Source organism: Falco cherrug, chromosome 1 (genome assembly GCF_023634085.1).
Source record: "Falco cherrug isolate bFalChe1 chromosome 1, bFalChe1.pri, whole genome shotgun sequence".
NCBI lineage: Eukaryota > Metazoa > Chordata > Aves > Falconiformes > Falconidae > Falco > Falco cherrug.
Genome location: NC_073697.1, coordinates 67918994 through 67940300, shown reverse-complemented (window position 1 = coordinate 67940300; position 21307 = coordinate 67918994). Strand labels below are relative to the sequence as shown.

General features: G+C 39.9%; 1 protein-coding gene and 1 long non-coding RNA gene across 2 annotated transcripts in view; both read left to right on the top strand.

Annotated features, from left to right (window-relative positions):
- Positions 1–10434, top strand: part of EGF (epidermal growth factor) — a 60842-nt gene extending 50408 nt beyond the window's left edge. The window contains exons 22-25 of the mRNA XM_005446002.3: positions 782–946; positions 4455–4554; positions 7920–8022; positions 10100–10434. Of these exons, the coding sequence (XP_005446059.2) occupies positions 782–946; positions 4455–4554; positions 7920–8022; positions 10100–10323 (592 nt within the window). The 3' untranslated portion in view covers positions 10324–10434. The remainder of the gene's footprint in view (positions 1–781; positions 947–4454; positions 4555–7919; positions 8023–10099) is intronic.
- Positions 1–21307, top strand: part of LOC129736135 (uncharacterized) — a 178003-nt gene that overhangs the window by 136151 nt on the left and 20545 nt on the right. The gene's annotated exons all lie outside the window — the stretch shown is intronic.

The following is a 21307-nucleotide window of genomic DNA, read 5'->3' as shown; positions in this document are numbered from 1 at the left end:
TGGGAGAAGGATTTGAGCCTACATTGCTGAGAGACTGTTTTGAACTGAGTAGACTTTTCATTTTTTACATTTATTATTATTTCCTTTTTTATGTCTCTTGCCTCGGACAGTAAAGCTAGGCTGAGATTCTTTGATGTATTACTTGCTTTCTAGGAATTTTGATTTGAGGGTTTCATACCCTGGTAAGATATTTCTGCGTTGGGTTTTACAGTGGTAAAAATGAACAAATAAACAAAAACTCTGTACAGAAGAAGCTTGTATTAAAACTAAGTTATGAAGATCTTTCTAATCCACACAATTTTTTTTAAACACTTTCATTCATCTTTTATATTAAACTAAGGATTCAGATTAAAATTTGATTCCCTTAATCAAATCATTCTGAAAATAAAAGTAAGTCTTATATTGCATATTTCAAAGAAAGGAAAGCTTGCTGCTGGAAACAGTTACATGGAAAATCTAACGGAAACACTAATCACACAGCAGGATTTTAGAGAAAATTATTTTTTCTATTCTTTACCTGCTGGAAGCTGGAAATTATAACATCTCTGTATAATTCTATAGCTGACTCAGTAGCTTTACAGTAAAAAAAAGTCTTTTAGTATTGAATTCTACAGGTTCTGACAGCCATTCCTTTAAGGTCATTTTGTCTTCATATCTAAATTCAACCAGATATTTCTGTAGTGGGTGCCAGTGGTAAATCAGTATGCAAGGCGGCTGAAATGATGATCTGGGTTTTTTCCGCTGCCGCCAATTACAAAGCGTGCTCCCTTCCTTTTGGCAGCTGTGTGACGGGATATGTCGGGGAGCGGTGCCAGTTCAGCGATCTGGAGTGGTGGGAGCAGCAGCATGCCGAACGGGTGAAGATACGGAATATCACCATCGCCGTGTGTGTAGCAGTGCTGGTCCTCCTGCTTCTGCTGGGGTTCCTAGCTGCCTACTGCCACAGGTAGTGCTTCCAAACATGTGCTGTGAACATATGGCACAGGGACCAAGGCGTTGCTCACTTTCAGAGAGGGCTTATAGCGAAGAATGTGAGCTGTTCCTCACCTTGTGGAAATTGCTTTATTATCCTTGCTACTCTTGCTCTTCAGTAATTGCATCTACGAACAATTCAGAAAGTTCTGGCAGTACTCACATCGGTGTTAATGAGTGATATGTGTTGGGGGGAAGAATAGATCTTCTTAGGTTTGAAGAAGAGCTATAATTTGTATTGACAAGAGAGTTCAGGAGCATGCTATTTGCTTCTTCCTTGGTTTTCCTTAAAAGTTCTAGATGTCTAAAACTGTCATGTTAGGGTTTGGCTCTTCTTTGCTAGCTATCCCATTAGTTTGCTTTTGCTTCCCTTTCAGCGTGGAATGGCACCTGAAAGCTTCCTTACCATAGAGAAAAGCAGCGTACTAACCTTCCAACAGCAAACCTCCACAGTGACCTCCAGCAACGAATGTGAAAGAAGTTTTCCTGGCAGTAGGAAGAGTAAAATCAGGGATGGGAGCCTAAGGCACATCTGTTGTAAAAATACTGCCTGGCATTTTCCATGGCTGTAATGGATTGTGCAGGTCTGGGATTCTTCTCATGGCAAAAAGAATGCCTACAGTCACTATTTAAGAACCCAGTCTGATGTGAAATTAAATGTCATCGATGTCTCTTGGACTGGAAAGTATTCAGCATTTAATAAGTTAGAGTCTTTTGGCCATGACCTTGGCAGATAACTGTTCTCACAGGCTCTTGTCTAAATGCATAGTTATATCTAAAAGCAAACAAACAAAAAGCCAGACAGCAGCAAATCAAAAGTCTCCTGCTGCATGTTGACCTGTACTCTGTGTGCAGAGGGTTTGTTTGTGGTTTAGGTTAATTTTAAAATTAGACTTTCCTAGGCATAAAAAGTTAAGCTGCAGAAGAAGTTAACCATGGAAGCTAATATTTTTCATTCTTATTTAATGGTTCCTAGCATATTTAGTCCATAAAAGTAGTGAAGCAGCCACATTTCTTATTTTCTATTAACTAATGGTAGAAGTCCAGAATTAAAGCTAAGCACAGCCTGACTTGTTCTCATGACCTGGGATTCAGAAGCTAATCAGTGGAATGATACATACAGAATAGACAAATTGTGACATTCTTGTATTTCCCATATATGTCACATAAGCTATCATGAAAAAATAGCCAGAATACGGCTGGGTTTAAGGTGTGAAGATATTCAACCTCTTCCCTTCCTCTCTCTCCTGTCATTTCTCCCTGATTTACCTTTCTTGCCAAATGCTTTTGATCAATAGAACTATTTACCTCAACAACAAGTTTTCAATTACATGCTTGATTGAATTTGTACCACAGCTATTACTGGCATAACTAGATCAAAATGAAACCACTGACCTAAAATCCCTATTTAACCGGAGTTTGGAAACCAGTATTTGGGTTGAAATTGCTATACTGCTTTTTCATGTAATCTGCTGTATTTTGAAATGTACCAGTTATGTCTGTAGTAGTCTGTTCCTTTCTCTGTAAAATGGAGATGCCTATATCCTTTTAATTAGAGCAAATTAAGATGGAGATCTACACCTGCCAATCTGAAAAATGTGTGAACTGTAGGCCAAGAATACCAAAGTATTGTGTTGGTTTGTTCAATGGCTGTAGTCTGCTGAAGAGCATTGTGTTATTAATGTTAGGTTTATGTAGTCCGACTGTATAGTATGCCAAATTTCCTATCTTCCTTGGGGAGGAAAGAAAAAACTCTTTCCCACCTACAAAAAAATCTAAAGCACAGCTTTAACACCTCGAATCCCTCCACCACAATTGGCCAAGGCTATGCAAAAATCAGCAGTAGGACTGGGATTAGGATTGAGAAATTTTTGGCCTCTTGGCCATGCTCAGTCAACTAGGTCTCACTGCCTCGTCTGCCTGTGCGGAGTCACACGCAAAGACCCCTGTGCCCACCGAGTCCATCCGGCATCTGTTACTCTGCATGCTGTAAAGTAAGATGTAGAATTTGTGACCCTTTTGAGCAGGGTGTCCCGCTGAGGACCATGCCTGCGTCTGAGTGGGGTCTGTGCAATGGGTTTGTAACTTGAATTTTGAGTAACTTCAGTTTTGTCAGCGCTATGAGCTGCAGTGCAGAATGGGCACATCCAGGTGACAAAACATGAACAGCGGCCTTGCCACAGTGTCAGGAAAAGTCAAAATGGACTAATTTACCTTATTTCTCAGCATTCTGCTCTGTGGATATACCCTCAGATCTGACACCTATTTGATTTTGTATTAGCAGTCCTAGTCTTATCCTCTAATGAAGACAATTTTTTTATATATTATTTTTTATTTTTGTAATGGTTGAATACACAGGAACATGTTATAGAGAATCTGGGGAGAAAATCCATGGTGGAGACAGGTCTGTCTTGTTTCTAGCAAAAAGCAAATTTTATTTATATCCAATTTTCATGAATGGAGCAATGTATAATTATGGTAGATGTATTTTCCCAGTTAGTATATGAATGCAATGTAAATAGAAAAGGAAAATTCCTGTTTTCTTTGGCACATGTCTATTAAATTTCATTTTAAAATAGATCAAGTAAAAGGATGTTACAACTTGAGAATTCCAGAATTTGAAGAGTGTAATATTAATTTCATTAGCTGATGTCTAGGAAGAGAAAAAACATGTATGTAAAGTCAGTAAAGATGTACTAATTCGTATCTCCAGCAGTGTCAATGAACTCTTTTTCTTATGACCGTGTTTTCTATGTGGGGGCTTATATGGGCTTTTAATACTGCCTCATTGGTGGTTGCTGTTTAACTGCAAAAATAACAGATTTTGAATTTTTGGAACTAGCCACTTAGAGCTGATTTATTTGTATTCTTTTCCAACTCCAGGTTGTACTCTTGGCTTTTTTGTCCTCTTGAGCTAATTCTGTTAGTCATGCTTTTTCCTGGAAATACCTTAGTTCCAAGCTTTTTGAGGCTTTCAGTCTGTTTATTTCATAGTAATTTTGGAAACGGTTGTTTTTCCTGAATTATTCAGGTGAATACAGAAGCAACTTTAATAACTCTAAGTATAAATGGTGTATGAAAATATGGTCAGATTTTTATTTCTCAGCTTCACCCACAAACACTGTTTCTAGTGTTGGCTGAAACCTAAATCTTGGTAAGAGGAATGAATGTATTATAAATAGAATAACATAAGGAAATGGAAGGGGGTAGTTAAAATTATGAGGCCTATTGGTTTTTTTCTAATGAATTACCCTTCACAGATGACACATTAGAACAAACATTTGTTCACTCCTTACTGAATTTTTCGGACAAGCTGTTTTAACCACAGTGCAGTAATTGACAGCAATGCGCCCTTTCAAACCAATGAAAGAAAACAAAATATACGTCCCTTATCTAAATGCCTATAGAATAATGTGTGAAAGGAAGTAGCATCTGTTCCTCCCAAAGAAAACTAATTTGTTTAATCTTTTGTTCTGTTGCAGAAGTCAGAACTTGTATAAGAAGAATCTCTATGCAGAAGCGATAAGGGATGACAGCAGCCACACTGACGAGAACGTGACACCTACTAGCAACAAATCTCAGGTAACTATATTGACGTGGAGTGGGGAGAGAAACAGGAAGGATCAAAGTGTGTTAGGGATCCACTTGAGATTATCCATCAAATAATTCACATCTTAAACATATTAAATAACTGCTAGAGTCATCAAGTGCTTTGCTGTGAACCCTAGTTCATCTTACCTCATTGTTATCCCTCAAAGTTCACAGCTGCCGGGATGTATTGCAACCATTAGCCTGTGTTATTGTTAGCTTTGAACACAACAGTTGGGGAACTGTGTTCTAAATTAAGGAAATGGCAATGTGATGACATGGCATATCACAGAGTTATTTTCACAGGAAAGTATGCCCTCCATAAGAAAGGCTTCTTGGAAGCCAAGTATTCTGTGTGCTACATGAGATGTTGAACTTTATTTTGGGGTTTGATGAAATTAAATGTCTTTGTATTAGAGGCTGCTGCCCTGTAAAGAAAAACAAGGATGTTATCGAGAATTTGGGAGGGAATATGTAATACCAGTTCTACACTGGTGTAGGTAGAAATGCCATCATGATCTGGTTGTACTAGCCTGTTTCTGTTGTCATTTTTAGACTTGTATCAGAGAATTGGACTCCATAGGATCTGATCTAAAGACCTGATTCTCACTGGCATTAAAATGACATTACACTGTTGGGTGATTGCAATTGAAACTTGAAGTTAGCAAAAGTGACATAAATGGCATCTGTGGATACTTTTGTGCACAGTCCGAGACTCCTTTCTCAGAATGGCATGACTAAGCCTGAGAGCTAAGCAGCACACGCTTCAAAACAAGCACAGTTATGCCAGTGGAAAAGACTACTGGAAGAGTTTGTACTTGTATGGCATTGGTGATAAACTCTAGCAAAGCACCTACCTTTATACTACACATGTAACTACACATGTACTTCTCTGGTGCAGGTATTACTGCAAAATTTTCAAGCCTTTTGCACCCAACTGTAGCTGGAAAGGTGCAAGAACTGTCTGCATAGTATTCAGGGTCACAACAGCATTTGACTTTAAGTGGCCTGAAGTTTGACTTTGCTCCAGATCTTTGAGTCCAGAAAGAGATGAGTTTGTTCTACTTGAGAATCTCTTTGAGGGATCGAATATCATGGAATATTTATAGTGCAAATCCAAGGATTTTTAATCAGCCTGAAGAAGGCCTCACAAATGGTTTAGATTGAGTATCTGGCAGGATTTGTGAGTGGGTAGCCACTGAAATGTGCTATCAAACATATGTTGGGAGTACCGAATTCGCTTAACCCTGGTTACGACATACTGTTCCTTAGCTGGTCAACTGCATACTCTTGTGGACCTTTTATTACCAGCACTTTGTTCCTCCAGCTACTGGACAGCAAATGTGCTGAATCACGGCAATGCCATCATTTGTTCACAGCAGACACAAAACCCACAGCTTGCAAAATATCTGAGGCTGGGAAAATCAGAAACATTTGTTGAGACTGAGAACAGCTCGTTGCCTGGGAGCAGTGCTCTAGCAGGCCTGCAGCTCATCGGCTCTGTCCCCACCTGCTGTTGTCCCCACAGTTAATGCTAGTGGTCAATGACATTTTTGCTGAATATAGGAGTAATTAGGCAGCTAAGCAATGGACTGAATCAACAAAAATAAATCCAACCTACTCATCTATTACACATTCATGTTAAATTTCGCCGTGCATTCTTGCACTGGGAGACATCAAAAAAGTTGAAGTAATTTATTGCAAATGGCTTGTTGCATGCTGGAAGAGGAAGTCACTGACCCTTTGCTAATTATGGCTGCTTACACAGCATACACACATAATTACTGTTAATGGATTCCTGTGGTTTCATGCATGTGATAATCTCTGTGCTGATGTAGCCATTGAAGGTTAAATTCAGTGGGGCTTCATGCATGCCTGCATTCAGGTGTAGAATTGCCAAAAAGCAGGAGGAAGATGTCCATCTCTACTGTTCACTTAAAGTGGGTCATTGAGGAGCTTTATGTAAAAAAAGAGACTATACTACAATGGAGACAGAAAGCTCTATAGCTCCTCAACTCTTAAGATACTGACATAGGTTTTTGGGGGCCACTGATTACACAATATTAATAATACTAATGAAGGACTTTGTATGGAGACTGGATGATGTGTATGCATTAAATGTAAAGAGCTCATGAAACTCACACCTTTTGTAGCCCGCAGTGCTACTGCTTATTTATAAGGCTGGGAAGAGGGAGTGCAAAGACTTTCCTTTTCTTGCCAACCTAGGTAATGTAGAAGACAATTAGTTTTTATGCTATCACATGTATCAATGCTAGATATCATGATACTGCAAGTGTATCTATAAATTGTCCAAATGTCATTCATTTTCCCTTCTGTTCTACCAGGTGAGGCTATGTTTAGCTGAGGACATGCCTGGGTATTTTTTCACATTCTTATTAAGAGGTCTATAAGCCAGGCTAGATTTGTTCTAGGGATATGTAAGCCTTGGTAAACTTCTGCACATGCCTGGATTTTGATGCTGTTCTGAGACTTTTCATCCAGCAAGCGTTCTGCTTTGTGCAGGCAAAGATATTTTGCAGAACTGTGTGTAGCTGAATCTCCTCCTGGGGGGTCTGTCACATGTGGGTTAGCAGCTGTAAGTCTGCAGATTTTATGTAAATTAACTGATGCCTAAATAGTTACACCTGCTACATCTGTGATCTATCCACATAAATCCACCAATTATCCACCTGGACCAATGAATCTGTCAGGCCTTCTGTTGGAATATCTTATTTACAGACTTCTTCCTTTCTTCCCTGTCTCTACTCTTTAAACATTCGCCCCTTGACTGAATTTCCCTCTGCACCATTTCAACACTGTTTCATATACCCCTGGTTTTTCTTTTGTCCCCTGGTCTCTTCAGCACGTTCCCCCAGAGGGTCCCATCTTCTGCTTCCAAGGTGTCACTTCCACTGTCATCATGGAACTGCACCCCTTGAGTGGTGCTAAGAGCCAGAAAATGGAGGCTTGCTTCCTTCCCTGTGTCTGATAGGGTTTCCTGCTGTCTGTTTGTGGGTCTTTTCAACATTTTAAAAGTGGCCCTCATTATTATGGAGGGGGTTGATTTTCATGAACTTTTGTTCTTGCATCTGGAAAGGGCTGATCTGCAAGGCAGGAGAACGGGCAGTTTTTTACTAGACTGGGACTGCACACTTTTCAAAGAAAGGTGGGGCTGTCATCAGCTCAAATGTTTAATTACCTGCAGGGGAAGGGTCATCCCAGAAGCCAGGATGACCTTTTCCCCCCTGCTGTGGTTGGACTGCGGCCTTTCTAGTTTGCCTCTTGGGTTTCAGAAAATCAGTTCATTTTTATATTAATTTGGGCTCTGTATGTTTTGTGCATATTGTATGTATTTGCAGTTTGTGGTTGTTAAGGAGTGTAACAGTTCTCTGGAGACTAAAGTGGTTGATCTAATTGAGTGTGAGACAGCAGATCCTCATCCTGCCTGTCCTTCAGAATACGGTGAGTAGGATTTCCTTCCTTATTAGATCTCTCCTCACCATGGTACCAGCAGGAGCAGTGGCTGATAAAGGAGACAGGGAAATCAAAATTGTATTTCTGGCCTGTTTAAAGCTGCTGTGCACAACAGAAGCCATGCTTGTATTGCTGTGAAGAGACGGTTCAGTCCTTCGCTTTGCAGATTGTTCATAAGAAATTGCACTACAACGGTGCTTTTACACTCAGAAGCCAGATGCTTCTTGTGATAGTAATAATATTGCATTTACGTAGAACTTCACAGGTTTGTTTCATAGCAAATGAAGTTATGCCCATCATACTGATGGGGAATGTATATCCATGGAACGATACACTTTAACAGTCCTCATCCATTCAGGCAGGATTACTGAAATGGTGTAAGGAGGCCAGGTCTTCCCAGTGTATTGGGCCCGGCTGAGCCCCACAGCAGCCCTCCCAGCACTGTGCTGGTGTTGGTAGCTGGAAATGTGGTGATAACACACCAGTGCTCTGGCCACTGCTGAGCAGCGCTGCAGCATCAAGGCTGGCTCTCCAACATGCCCCTCGCCTCTCCAGTAGGGTGGGGGTGGGCAAGATCTTGGGAGGGGACACAGCCAGGACAGCTGACCCAAACTGACCAAAGGGACATTCCATACCGTATGATGCCTGCTCAGATGTAAAAGCTAAGGGAAAGGAAGAGGAAGGGGGGGGGGCATTTATTATTTATGGTGCTTGTCTTCTGGAGCAACTGCTACACATACCAAAGCCCTGCTTCCTGGGAAGTGGCTGAACATTGCCTGCTGATGGGAAGTTGAGAAAAACATCTTTTGTTTTCCTTTGCTTCCACATGGGCGGCTTTTGCTATTGTGTCATTAAACTGCCTTTATCTTGACCCACAAGTGGTTTTTTTTCCATCTTGGTCCCCACCCCATCCTGCACTGCCATTTTGCTGAAGAGAGGAGTGTTATAGCGGCTTGGTGGGCATCTAGCATCCAGCCAAGGTCAACCCGCTGCACCCAGAAAACTTTTGCCTTGTGGCAGCAACTGCAGTTCTGCTTTTTGTGTTAAACAAGGTGTATGACTGCTTGGGGCATGTTTGGTGCTTAAACAAAGGTGAGATGAGTGAAGGAGATGTGCTTCTCATTCCTGGTGCAAGGGCAGCAGGCAGCACAGAAGCACACAACAGGCTTCCATGGCCCCCAGGTTACCAGCTGGACCCCTCCAAGTTTGAAGAAATGCTGCCTTATAGATGGCAACTGAACCTCCTAATTGCTCAGACAGTGAGAACTGATGGAGAAAGACTGGTATCCTTAACCATTTGTCTTATTTATCATATATAGCTCCTAACTACAGAAGTTACTAGAGGACCCAGTTTGCATCAGTCATTTAGAAATATGCAAAGAGAAATAATTTGAGGATACTTGAATGGGCAGGCATCTTGCAAGATTTTCAAAATTGCCCATCCTTTCCTTAGATGCATGTTGGGAAGTCACTTTATTCATCAGTAGAAAATATGCCTCACATTTACTTGGTTGGACTAATTTTGTGAGCATGTGTACAACTGTATTGTCCAGCAAAGGAAGCCTGATGTTTCCCATTAGGAGGCTCTGTTTTCATTTATAGTTTTAACAGATGTAGCTATTGGAACAGAAGTTTCCCATGACAGGTGTCTGGGGTTTTTGTAGTTTAAAATCTTAGCAAAAGTAGTTCAACCATTTTAGACAAGATTGGTAAATAATCTTGTACCATGCCAGTGAATAATTCTAAGATCTTTTTACTGTGGAGCAGAGGCTTTAATTTTGCCAGGCCTTTAATTTTGCCCAGTCTTCCTGTCACGGGCATGCTTTTTCTTGTTCATATGTATTAAAACAGAAAACCATTAAATTTTTCTAGGACAAGTAATTACTTAAAATCTAAAGGAAGTTCTTGACTTTGCCTGCTTCTCTAGTTCTTTTGACGGGAACTGTTTTTGTAATCTTCCAAACTCGATTCTGTGCTCTCCTATAGCTGTCATTAGCTTTCATTCAGCTTAGTTGCTGTGAAGCTTCTCAAATGGCTATCAGTAATACATATCTGTTTTCTCCAGTGGAAGAACAGCCTATAACATACGACAAAGCAGCAGAGACTTTGGCAGAAGAGGAGAAAGAACAAGGCTGTCAACAACAGGTTCCTGTTGGTGAGAAATCGCATCAGCCCATGGGAGCAGCGAAGGGCCCTCCCCAGGCTCCCTGGAGCATCTGCCCCAAGCCCCTGCTGGAAAGGGAGCCCTGCGAGCTTGCCCCAGCCAGCCTGCTGATGCAGCCAGACTAGAAGCAGCCTGGGTTTGAGTGGGAAAAGGAGGAAGGAGGAAGTCAGTAGAGAATGGGAACTCATGAAACACTGAAGCAACCCTCATTTTTCCATTAAAATCTTCTTTAGAAACCCCCCCCCACAAATCAAAACAGAACAGAGAAGTCCTTCTCTGTCACCTCTGCTTGGAGGAATTACTGTGAGCAATCTATTAGTACTCTATAAGTATCACTTTAAGGGTCACTGCTGCTAACTTCATTAATTGCCTGCTAAAAGGACACCGAGGGGAAAACAGACGAGTGGGTGACTTGTCAGAGAGAGTTATTTTCTAATGGAGTTTGTTGCTAGTGGTCTTTACACATACACCGAGTCTAGGAACTGCCTGGAAAATGCTCCACAAGGACAACTTCAGAGAAACTGGAATGGAAGATGATGCAGGAAAGTTAGTTAAAAATTAATCTTTTTATTAAAATATTTTCATGGACATTTCAAGCCTCTCCCTGGCACTCCTGTCAGGCCAGTGTAACTTCTTAGACTCCACTAGAATTATTCTTGTATCTGCTTCTGTCAGTAAGCACTGAATGAGCTCTTGCATTTCTCAGGTTTGGTGGACTGGAGGGTTGTTTGTGAGCATATGGCATTAATAATGGTCACATCTATGAAGTGAGAGTAACATTTGAGAGGAAAGGTGATGCTTCCATTAAATTTTCCAGTCTACGCTGGTCCTTCAGAGCATTACAGAATTGTTTCTGGACTGAGGTAGTGGGGCTGAGTCTGCTTTCAGTCCTGTGGGGAAGCATGTGCTGGAGCTGTCCTTGCCCCACACAAGTGTGTCTGGCAGCAAACCCTGGTTTGTTATACGTTATATAGAACTTAATGTGGGAAAAGAAGTCCAGCCAGTTGCTGCTCCAAAAGAACAGAGGAGTGGGACAATGAAACAAAAAAACTCCTCAGTTTTGACTGACTTCCACATAACTGATTTGTGCTGCTTGATAAAATCCATGGGAACAATTGGAAAACAACACCGGTTTTCCTCACGTCTGGCTTTCTAACAGCTACAGTTCCCTTCCAGTTATTTACTAAGAACTAACTCACTTATTTATCTCTGGTATATACAGCATGGTAGCTTACTTGTTTATCATATCAAGTGATTCTCACCAGTGGTCTTGACTTCCTAAGGTCATTTTCACAACTTCCAGAAGGTATCTGGAAATCAGCTACATTAGTAATAATTTTTCCTTGCAGGGGATCTCTCAGTCCTGTGTCATTGAAGCCTGCTACTGTAACTGTCAGGCACCTTCTTTAAATATCACTACAGTGTCCACCACTAGTGATCCTTGTAATTCATTAGCTGGATTATAGTGGCAAAAGTTGTTTGTTTACCATCCTGCTTTTTGGTTTTTAGTAAGTTATAGGATGTTGCAATTTGCTTACAGGCTCTGTAGGCCAATGATGGGAAAAGAGTATTGAAAGGCTCTTACCCCTTTTCCAAAACAATTACACACTTGAGTAACTTTTTGGAGTCAGTTCTGATTTATGTTGATGTAAACAGTAAGAACATTGAGCCCAAGATGTCTGAATTACAAAAATTGTAATGCTTTGTTGTGTAGAGAGTTGTCACTCATTTGTTTATCTTCTAAAGTGATTTTTGCTGGTAGTTTTGAATTGTGGAGTCTGTTTTCTAATCACATCAGTTCTGAATTGAGAATAAACTTGTACAATGGGCATTTCCAGAGATTAGTTAAAACTAGTAGCAATGAAGACACATTCTCTTGTGTGAATGATAGCATGGGTACTTCCATGGAAAGAATAATAGCTGAGGAGAGTTGGCACACTAAACCGTATTCAGGCGAGGGCAACCACTGGCTTGAACCAACTGTATTTGGTAGATTTTACTTTAAGTTCAGTATAGTTTAATTTCATTAACATTATTAAAAGCATTTAGTTTGGATTCCTTGGTCTTTCACAGTTCATTACTGATCTGATGTATTTTGATGGGAAGAAAGTCCAGGTAAAAAGGCCCTGATTCAATAAAGCATTTTATTTCCATGAGAGCTAGACGGTAAAATGACTTTGATCCCTGCACTTTGATTATCTCTAGTTAAATATGTTTGTGTGCTTAAAATAAAAGTGTTGTGTTGACTGACAGTCAACATTTAGTTGGAAGCTTCCCCAATCAAACAAAGATTTGTAACTTTGAATGTTGTCTAAACCGAGGTGTTTCAGACTCCTTACAAATTAGTTTCATATTCTACCCTATGTTTTGTTTACTTTGCTTTCCTTCAGTCTAAGGAGGTAATCTTAAATTTTATAGCATTCTTTACAGAATAAGATAGGAAAATCAAGCTGATACATTTTTGTAATTAGGGTGTTTTGAGTTTTAAATGTTTCCTAAACTCAGCTGTAAACAAAATAATCTTTAGTGTAAAATCTTGAAATGGTGTTTCAACACAAATATAATATATTTGGTTTATTTGTATGTTTATAAAGCTATTGATTTGTAAAATAAAATAAAAAATGATCCCTTGTATTCCTTTTGTTTTAAAAGATTGCAAAAATATGGTTTCAGTTAACCCATGTCATGTTTCTTGATAGCTCCATTTGTTTCATATAGCCACAGTGTGCTAATGTGTCGGTGCAGCACATGCAGATATCATGGGGGGATTGTTCACTCCTAGAAAATCTGCACTAATAAGGATTATCTTCTGCAGCTCACAGGTAGACGCCAGCTTGAATATGGTAAGTTTTATTTATTTTTTTCAGTTTTACCTTCCCATAAACCAGTAAAAGCCATGCACTCCTTTTTCTGCACATTTTAATGACTGTTATGAATGTTGCTATTTGTTTGCCTAGAACTATTATCCATGGCTTCACAATATTTTTTCAGACTGATTTCCAAGATGTTATTCTCAGACTTTACTGGTCTGTAGATCAGTTGAATTGAAATGGTTATATTGTGGATATTCCTCATTTTTTTTGGCTAAAATTTGTTCAGGTATGCAAAAAAAAATCCCCCAAATTTAAAATTATTAGACTTTCTGGGTAAGTAGCTGACTTAGTATTGATCTCAAGTCCTACTGGTATACTCTGACTCTTAAAAATGAAATTAATGTGTTATATTAAACTGTAAAAGAAGAAATTAGCAAGATAGGGGGGGTAAAGCTTGACAAATCAGAAGTGAGAAAACTACTAGGCAATTCTAAAGAGCAAGGGAGAAAATTAGTTTATTTAGTTCAGTAAAACCTGAGTTTCTTGAAATGGACATTTCAATTCTCTAAAGCCATATTTTCATCATAAACAAGTGAGGAATGATTCATGCTCATTCATAATGGACATAGGCAGTGTGATGGTTCTGTGTCATAGGAATGCATGACACATCTCATTTTGAGTCCCTTTTGCAGTCCTTTGCAGCTTTGCAGAGGTTTAACTGTTCAGACAAAAAGTTATCCATTGCCGTAATCTCTTTCGGGATGAAAATATTTTTTTAAAAAATCTAGGGAAAAAGTAAAAAAATATTCGGAATGGTATTAAGAGAAACCTCTGCCTTGTTAACATATATTGTGGTTTTGTCTTACTGGGAGTAATTTTATCTCATGTTATTTCAGGGTGATGCCGACACTGTTCCTTCAGTCTTCAAGACACACTTGGTGTTATTACTTTACTCCCTGATAACTTGCCATCTTTATCTCTGTGCATGTGAAAAGGAAAGATGTTAGTGGCATTAGAAGCCTCCCCCAGAGCCCCAGGAATGCACCCCCAAACGCAATCTGCAAGGGTGATAGCCTAAGTTGGCTCACGTTCCTCTGATCTTTTATTGAGACTGCTGTTTAGTGCCAGTTTTGATGTGGACCAGGAACAGCCAACTTTGTGAAGACTATTCATCATGGGATTAATCTACAGGCACCCCTCAGTACTGAGGTGGACTAGGTTCAGACCAGTGAAAAGCCTTAGTCCCTTCTAACCAGCCTTATTCGATATCCTGCAATTTCAAGGCTTTGGAACTCGAGTTTTGAGGCAACTGCTGCAATAATCAGCTATAAAGATGCAGAAGCCCTTTTGCATTGGGACCATGGCCACTATCATGTCTTCCTTCTCAAGCCCAGGTGTTACAACCAAAAGGTCTTCTCCCTGCCTAGTTTTTGGAGGGGATGATTCTAACACTTTTGTTCTATTAGGCGCAAGCAGGAGCTAAACTAAAGTCTAGAAGGAATTTCTACACTTCATAGATCAAGACCCTGTAGCCTGGCAGCTGCCTTTTTTTCCAGGTAAGAAGTTAGTCTATGTTTCCAAAATTAATTTTAAGAACATTGGTGTTCTAGACCCACCTTTGTGCTCGCACTCACTGCTGCATGACATCGTTATCTATCCAAGCATCCAGCTTTATGCCACATGCCTTCCTGGAGCTTCGGTTCATGGACAGTTTTGTCCACCTTACCCCTGATCTGGCCCCGTCAGTCTGACCCTCACTGTACACTCATTACAGCTTATGGGATCCTGCCTGCCAGCCAGGTTTGAGTCCATGTAGCTGTATTGGCCATACCTGCATGGCCTTTATCCAAACCAGTTTGGAATGGTTTTGAAAGTAAGTCAAAGACAACATGTAGGATAATTTCTCACTTTTATGTGAGCAGTTAGTGGAAACAGAGCAGCTGGAGTTCTGGTCCATTAATAAGTCCCCTAGGTGTTAATATGATGCAAAAAATGAAAAGAATACTTAATAGTTTATATAAGAATTAGCTACTCATGCCCACATTAAAAAAAAGAGATTTATTATTAAAAAAAAAAACCCACAAAACCTGTTTAATAGCTTCTTAGTCTCAAGATCCAGCAATTTTTGTGCAGCTCTGGGCTTTTTATTGATTAAAGCCAACAAGTTTTATGTGCCATATTCAGTCTACGGAACAGTGTACACATTTTAATGGACATGATTGTTAATACTAATTGCACAAAACAATACATTTGAGTTTGATGTAACAACTTGAGAGAATGCACAGTTGATATTTCATTAGTCTATTAATAGTAATTCATCATAATGCAAGAGTAGTGAAAGTGTGCAATATATAAATTTATCCTTTTCTCACCCAAGAGAGAAATAGAAATATTTAGACTAAGATTTTAATGGCCATTTTGCTGTTCAATTCTTGTCTGCACGAATTCAGTTCTGTGCAGCCTTTGTGCAGTGTGTGCGCCTGCAAATAGTGGGTTTAGAAGAAGAAACATCTTAAACAGCTCTTGAAAGGTAACCATTTAAAAAAGAAAAAAGAAAAAGAAAAAAGAAATCAGTAAACTAAATACAGCCAGATGCTAAACATCTCACTGGAGACCAAAATCAGTAATAATTATGGGACATTCAAGGATCCCTACAGTATTTGTATGAAATAATAATAGATTTCAAACTTATTTCCACTGACCTTAGTGTTCCTCATTAAAGGTTTTAGCAGAGACCTGGATACAGTCACATTCAAGTGAGGTGTTTGGAATTAAAATACAGATAAAAGGAAAAAGGTTAATCCAGGTCAAGGGAACAGACCAAAACTGGGATTGCATAAGATTATAGTATCTTTTCTCAGTTCTCCAATGGTCAAGAGCAGTTAGTTTTAAGTAACACTCTTCTCTGCAAAAACTCCTGAATGAAAGCCTAAACATGGTATTAACTGCCCATTCTTTGGCTTTGTCACTATGCTTAATCACTATACAATGATTTCTGACCTCTAAGAGGTGGGGTTTTTTGCCTAAATGCAGGAATTTGCTAAATACCACCTCCAGGAGGTATTTAATGAGGCACTCCCTACTGCTTATTATATGTTGTAATTGTAACAGTTCTTTTCTCCTTTCTCATACCTAATTATCGCTATCAAGTACATCAAAACACACTATGAGCCCATTTTCCTAATAGCAAGTGAGCCATGGCCCCAGAAATGGCTACTGCCAAATGTCAAGGCAGTGGGATCTGGATCTGATCTACCTTGTGGCTGGATGTAATAATAAACCCAAAGTCTTCATCCATCCAGTGGTTCCCTACTCTTCTGCATCCCGTATGACATTCCCTCATAATGTGAATTCAGAGCTTTGTGGCTGAGGATGCTGCTACGTTAGACAGTGGTAGTGAGCAACCAGGAGCTCTTGGTTCTGCTCCTCGCTCCACTGCTCGTGCGGTGGTGTCAGGCAAATAACTCAGCAGGTCCTTGCAAGCTTCCTCCCCACTTGAAAAAAAAGGAATGGAAAGAAAGAGAGAGAGAGAACACAAGAATTATTACCTATATTCTAATAGCTCTCAGTGTGGTGTGTTTTTTGATCTTTGAAAGAAATTCCCACAGAAAAGCTATCCTTATAAATAAAGCTAACATTAACATTGGCAGACTTGGAATCAAGCTGATTGAGATCTAAGTTTCTTGCTGCTTCAGAGACAGATTAAGGCTCATTTGCAGTGGATGCACCTTTAGCACAGTTGTTACCATTGACTTGTTTTACACCAAATCTGAATCAAATCCCATTTTCACATTACTATATGCAAAGACTGGGCTCTGTACACCTTAACTTACTCAATATTTTATTTTTGTGTGATGTTAAATGATCTTTTTTGGTAAAACTCAGCCCTTTGTCTAGAGCTAAGTTCACCATAGAGTTCAACTTAAATCCTAAAACAGTTAAATTGTGCTAACTTTTTGTGTAGAGGTGAATTCACCCTTTGTTTATATGTGTAATGATAAGCAGATCCAGATCTAAGATTTTAGAAATGCATTACAGAACAAAAGTACTGAATCTCTGTATCAGGAGGCTTCAATAAGCAAAGCACAGGTATGTTTGCCTCGGTGTATATTTTAGGATGAAGGGCGATTTAGAAGCATTCGAATATACCGGTGCGAGGTCTTCTGATCTACAATAACACAAGGCATGCAGTGTGAATTCTGGTTCAAGAGTCTTTTCAATTAAAGATTTCAACCAATCCTGTAGTGTGTAAGCTGGGGTGTGAGAATGTGCTGTATACCACCCAGCTTGCTATAAGCGAAGGAGGGAAGGGTGGCTGGGTTCTTTAAACAGTTAGACCTAACAAATGACTCGTTTTGAAGTCTTAGGAAAGAATGTGTGCTAGAGAGCACTAATACTGGCAAACAACAGAAGAGAAACGGATACGGCCAAAAGTTGGCAGATCTTCTCTTGGAATGTAAAGGGGGTTGGGGGGTGGGGGGGCAGGGGGCAGGAAGAAGCCAAGAATAAAAAGGCTAGGTGTTATTCTTTCCACATGTGTTTATAGAAAAGGGATAGATTTCACGTTTCACCTTTTTCCAGTTTAATGTGTATTTTCTCTTCTGGTTTGATTTTTGCTGCTTTTTTTTCTCCATCCATTGTTCTATTACAGGTCATTCAATGCTACGTTTAGATGGCTCTTTAACCTAGGTAGTATCCCTCTGCTTCCCATTTGTGAAATCAAAGGGTCATATTTAGTACACTATGAAGCATTTGCATTTATCCTGCATGCTGTGCATAGATAACAAGCATCCACAGTCTGCTTCTGCAAAAACATAACAGCCAAACAAATGCCCAGAAGGATAGGAAACATCTTGCATGACAACGGCTGGCAGGTTTCAAATCTCATCATTATAAAAATAAGAATGAAATAGGGAGTTCATTTATTTTGCAAATGGTCTAGAAAAGGGAGAGGGGATGAAGAAACAGTGGTTAAAGGCAATGGTTCATCAGAACAGGCCTTCCTGAAGACAAATATAGATCATCTCTCATATGACAGAAATTAATGTAAACTCTATTTTATAGACCTCTCCTATTATTTCCACATGTGAAACTACCATTTCTAGTGCAATGTTTTGAGGTTCTTTCGTATGCTTGTTTATGTGGTTTTGTCTTTACATCAGCACAGAGTGAATTGGTTTAAGGATGTAATAGAACAGATTATGTTGTTGTATTAACGCACAATGCATATATCCAAGAAATATGACAAAGCTGAGGAGTTTCAGAGGAGTTAAGTATTCAGAGGAGTTAAGCTCTTCCCAAGGGTCCAGTGTCTCAGTCTTGCCCCAGCCTGTGGGTGAATGCGGTCTGTGCAGCCACTGTTGGGTGCAGGTCAGTAGCTCTGGGCAGGGCCATGGTGCAGCCATGCTGCAGCCTCTGTTCATGCTGGACTCTGCTTTACACACATGCCCACTGATGCACTCAAGCTAATAGAGAATGTAGATCAAATCTGTACACCTTTTTGTTGGTTACCTACCTGAACTGTGGTCTGCTTACCATACACTGTCTATCTTGCTGAGTGACCACCTCGCCCCATTGAAACACACAGATTTATGTAGGAAGACCATCTGTCTTCTTCACCACCATGGTTAAGAAGCAATATCAATTGGTGCTTTCTCAAATAGGAACTTTAGATATTCCCAGAAAGGTATAACTTTGACGATTTCCAACTGCCAGGTGGAAGGGACACAACAGTGAATTACTTCAGTATTTCAGGCGTTAGATGAAAGTGGCATCCATCTACTGGTATCTGAGCTGTAGGATACATTTTTCTTTAAAACTCTAGAAGGTAAATATAATTGTGAGTGCATGATTTGTATTTTTGGCTGCTGGATAGGAAAGTGACAGCAAGTTTGCGGTTCATGTCCCACTTGCTGAACATCCATAATCAGTGTTGCAAAACCTGAGAGGCCAGGTAAACACATGCAAGATTTCCAGTCATAGCTCCAGTCCTGCAGAGTATGAGACTTGAAGCTTTCCTTTTTTTTCCTTCAGGACTTTCTGGAAAGTTTTTTCTTGTAGAGCTTTGCAGATCACAAGGATTTGGATAACCTTCACAGAAGAGTCATGTGAACGTGCAGGACCATAGTTGAAAGGAAGCTGTTGAGGTTTCCTTTAAGTGTCTGGTGAATGCCACTGGAGCCCCTGGTTTTGCAGAACTTTCAAATTTCTTTTTTTAGATTTTAGGAGTGTTTGCATTCATTAAACATTCTTCCTGTACTTTGAAACTCCATTTTTTTTCTTGGAGAGGGTTTTGGGGTCTAATTTTTAACCAGACTTCTAGCTGAGGGCATGCCTAAGCTGTAGGAGAAGAGAAAAGCCTCAAAAAGAAAAAAAGAAGAAAAAGAAGAAAAATAAATAAAAAGAAAAAAAAAAGATTGAAATGAATGTGCAAATGCTAAATGTATAGTAGAACACTCATAAAACCACCACAGATTAAAATCCATTTATTTGCTAGCAAAGTTGATCAATTGAAAATTATTAAATGTTGCATTTATAGCTAACTGCCCAACTTTAATTCAACCACTTTGCATTTAGCACCATTAGCGACTGTTTCGTCTTGTTTCTTTGTCCTGTTTTACTACCACTGTTCAAGTTGCTCTGTCAGGAAGTGGAATTGCCCCTGATACATCACCTAACTGCTAACCTGTATGCCTGTTGTACCTAGCTTTCATGGGGGCAATAAGACTTCTGCAGAACCTGTTCACATCTGAGATGCAGAAGTTAAACACAATGAGCTTAGGGAAGAACAGAGTTCCAGCTTGAACTGTAAGTTTCCCGAGTTCTCATTAAAACCAGATGCTCAGTACTGTTATAACATGGAGTTTTATGGGTGAATACAGCAATATTTTATTTCATAAATGTGTGCTTTACAACAAATCTAATGGGAATTGTAAAGTAGTACCTGACAATATCAATGTTTAAATGTCCCAGCGTAGCATATTAGAACAATAGCAATTCTTTGCTCATGACACAGCTGAGGTGCAAATCCATATGCTGATAACCTCTGTAAAATGTGTCAGGTGGAAGAGAGAAACACTGTCTCTCAGGACAATATTTCAGGGCCAAATGCAGTCTCTTATGGGATGTCTTTACAGATTGATCTCTTGGGGCTATGAAAAATAAATGCAAATTCTTGCAAAAGTCTGTCAGCATTTATGGCTTTGCATTATGTATAACTTCTGTCCATGTATGGCAGAAAGGAACACCACAGTGTATCCTTTGGTCTGTCAATGAAATTTCGAAGAAAAACTTGTCTAGCTCCATGTTTGCTTTCTTGGAAAGGATTAATTGCATCCGCATCCTTCTTCAATAGGAAAATCCCATGTAAAGCACTCTGGGGTTTTTGTTGGGTTTTTTTTCCTTCTTTCCTTCTTTTTTTCCCCTTTCTCCCTGCTATGGGAAGGTATCCAGCCATGTAGCAAGAAAACCAAAAGCGCTGAGAGATGCACTCCCAGCCAGTAAGTGGTGGAGCTGACCTGGCAGCTGTCAGTCCAGCTGCTGTTCCCCCTGCCTGACCTGTTCATGCCAGTTCCAGACCCAGCAGCTCGTACAGGACATCAGGCGGCTTTGGTGGCATCAAGGCTGCTTGAGCTTGGTGCCTCAAGTTTTCACCTTATATTGCCCTTCATAGCAAAGGAAACTGTTGCGTCTGGGGTAAGGCAAGGGCTGGACCTACTCTACAGACAGGAGTCAGAGTCCATGGTGTGTGATTTGTGGCTGAAACAGCTGTACCAGCAAAAATTCCTCCTGTGAATGTGCATATACACATATTAAACTTTCCTTTAACTGGGGCTGGCGGTGAGGTGTCTTGCAAACCTGGCTTTCTATGTCTGCCTTTCCTTTTTGCTCTTTTGCAGGAGCTGCTCCCTCTGTTTTCATTGATGTTTCCCCAGACCCAATATGAACATGAGCATACGAAGGTGGATTTCAAACCCACGTACAGGGTGCAATGCAAGCAGCAGATTTAAAAGCTATAGTGTTTACTCTATATAGTGTTTCAAAATGCTGAAGGAAAAGAGTTGATACAAAGCATCAAACCCCATTTTTCTTTAGGAATGAGAGTCAGGATGAAACACTGCCATGAAGCGTCTTCCTCGTTTCAGAGTTAGAGCAGTCAAAATGTTGCCATGGTTCACCTGTAAAGCTCAATTCCTGAATCAGGCATTACGTTCTTGTTCTGTTATACAGCTAATATGGCTAAGATCAGAAGCGCTGGAATGGCTTGGTACCTTCAACCTGTTCCCTAATTTCTGTG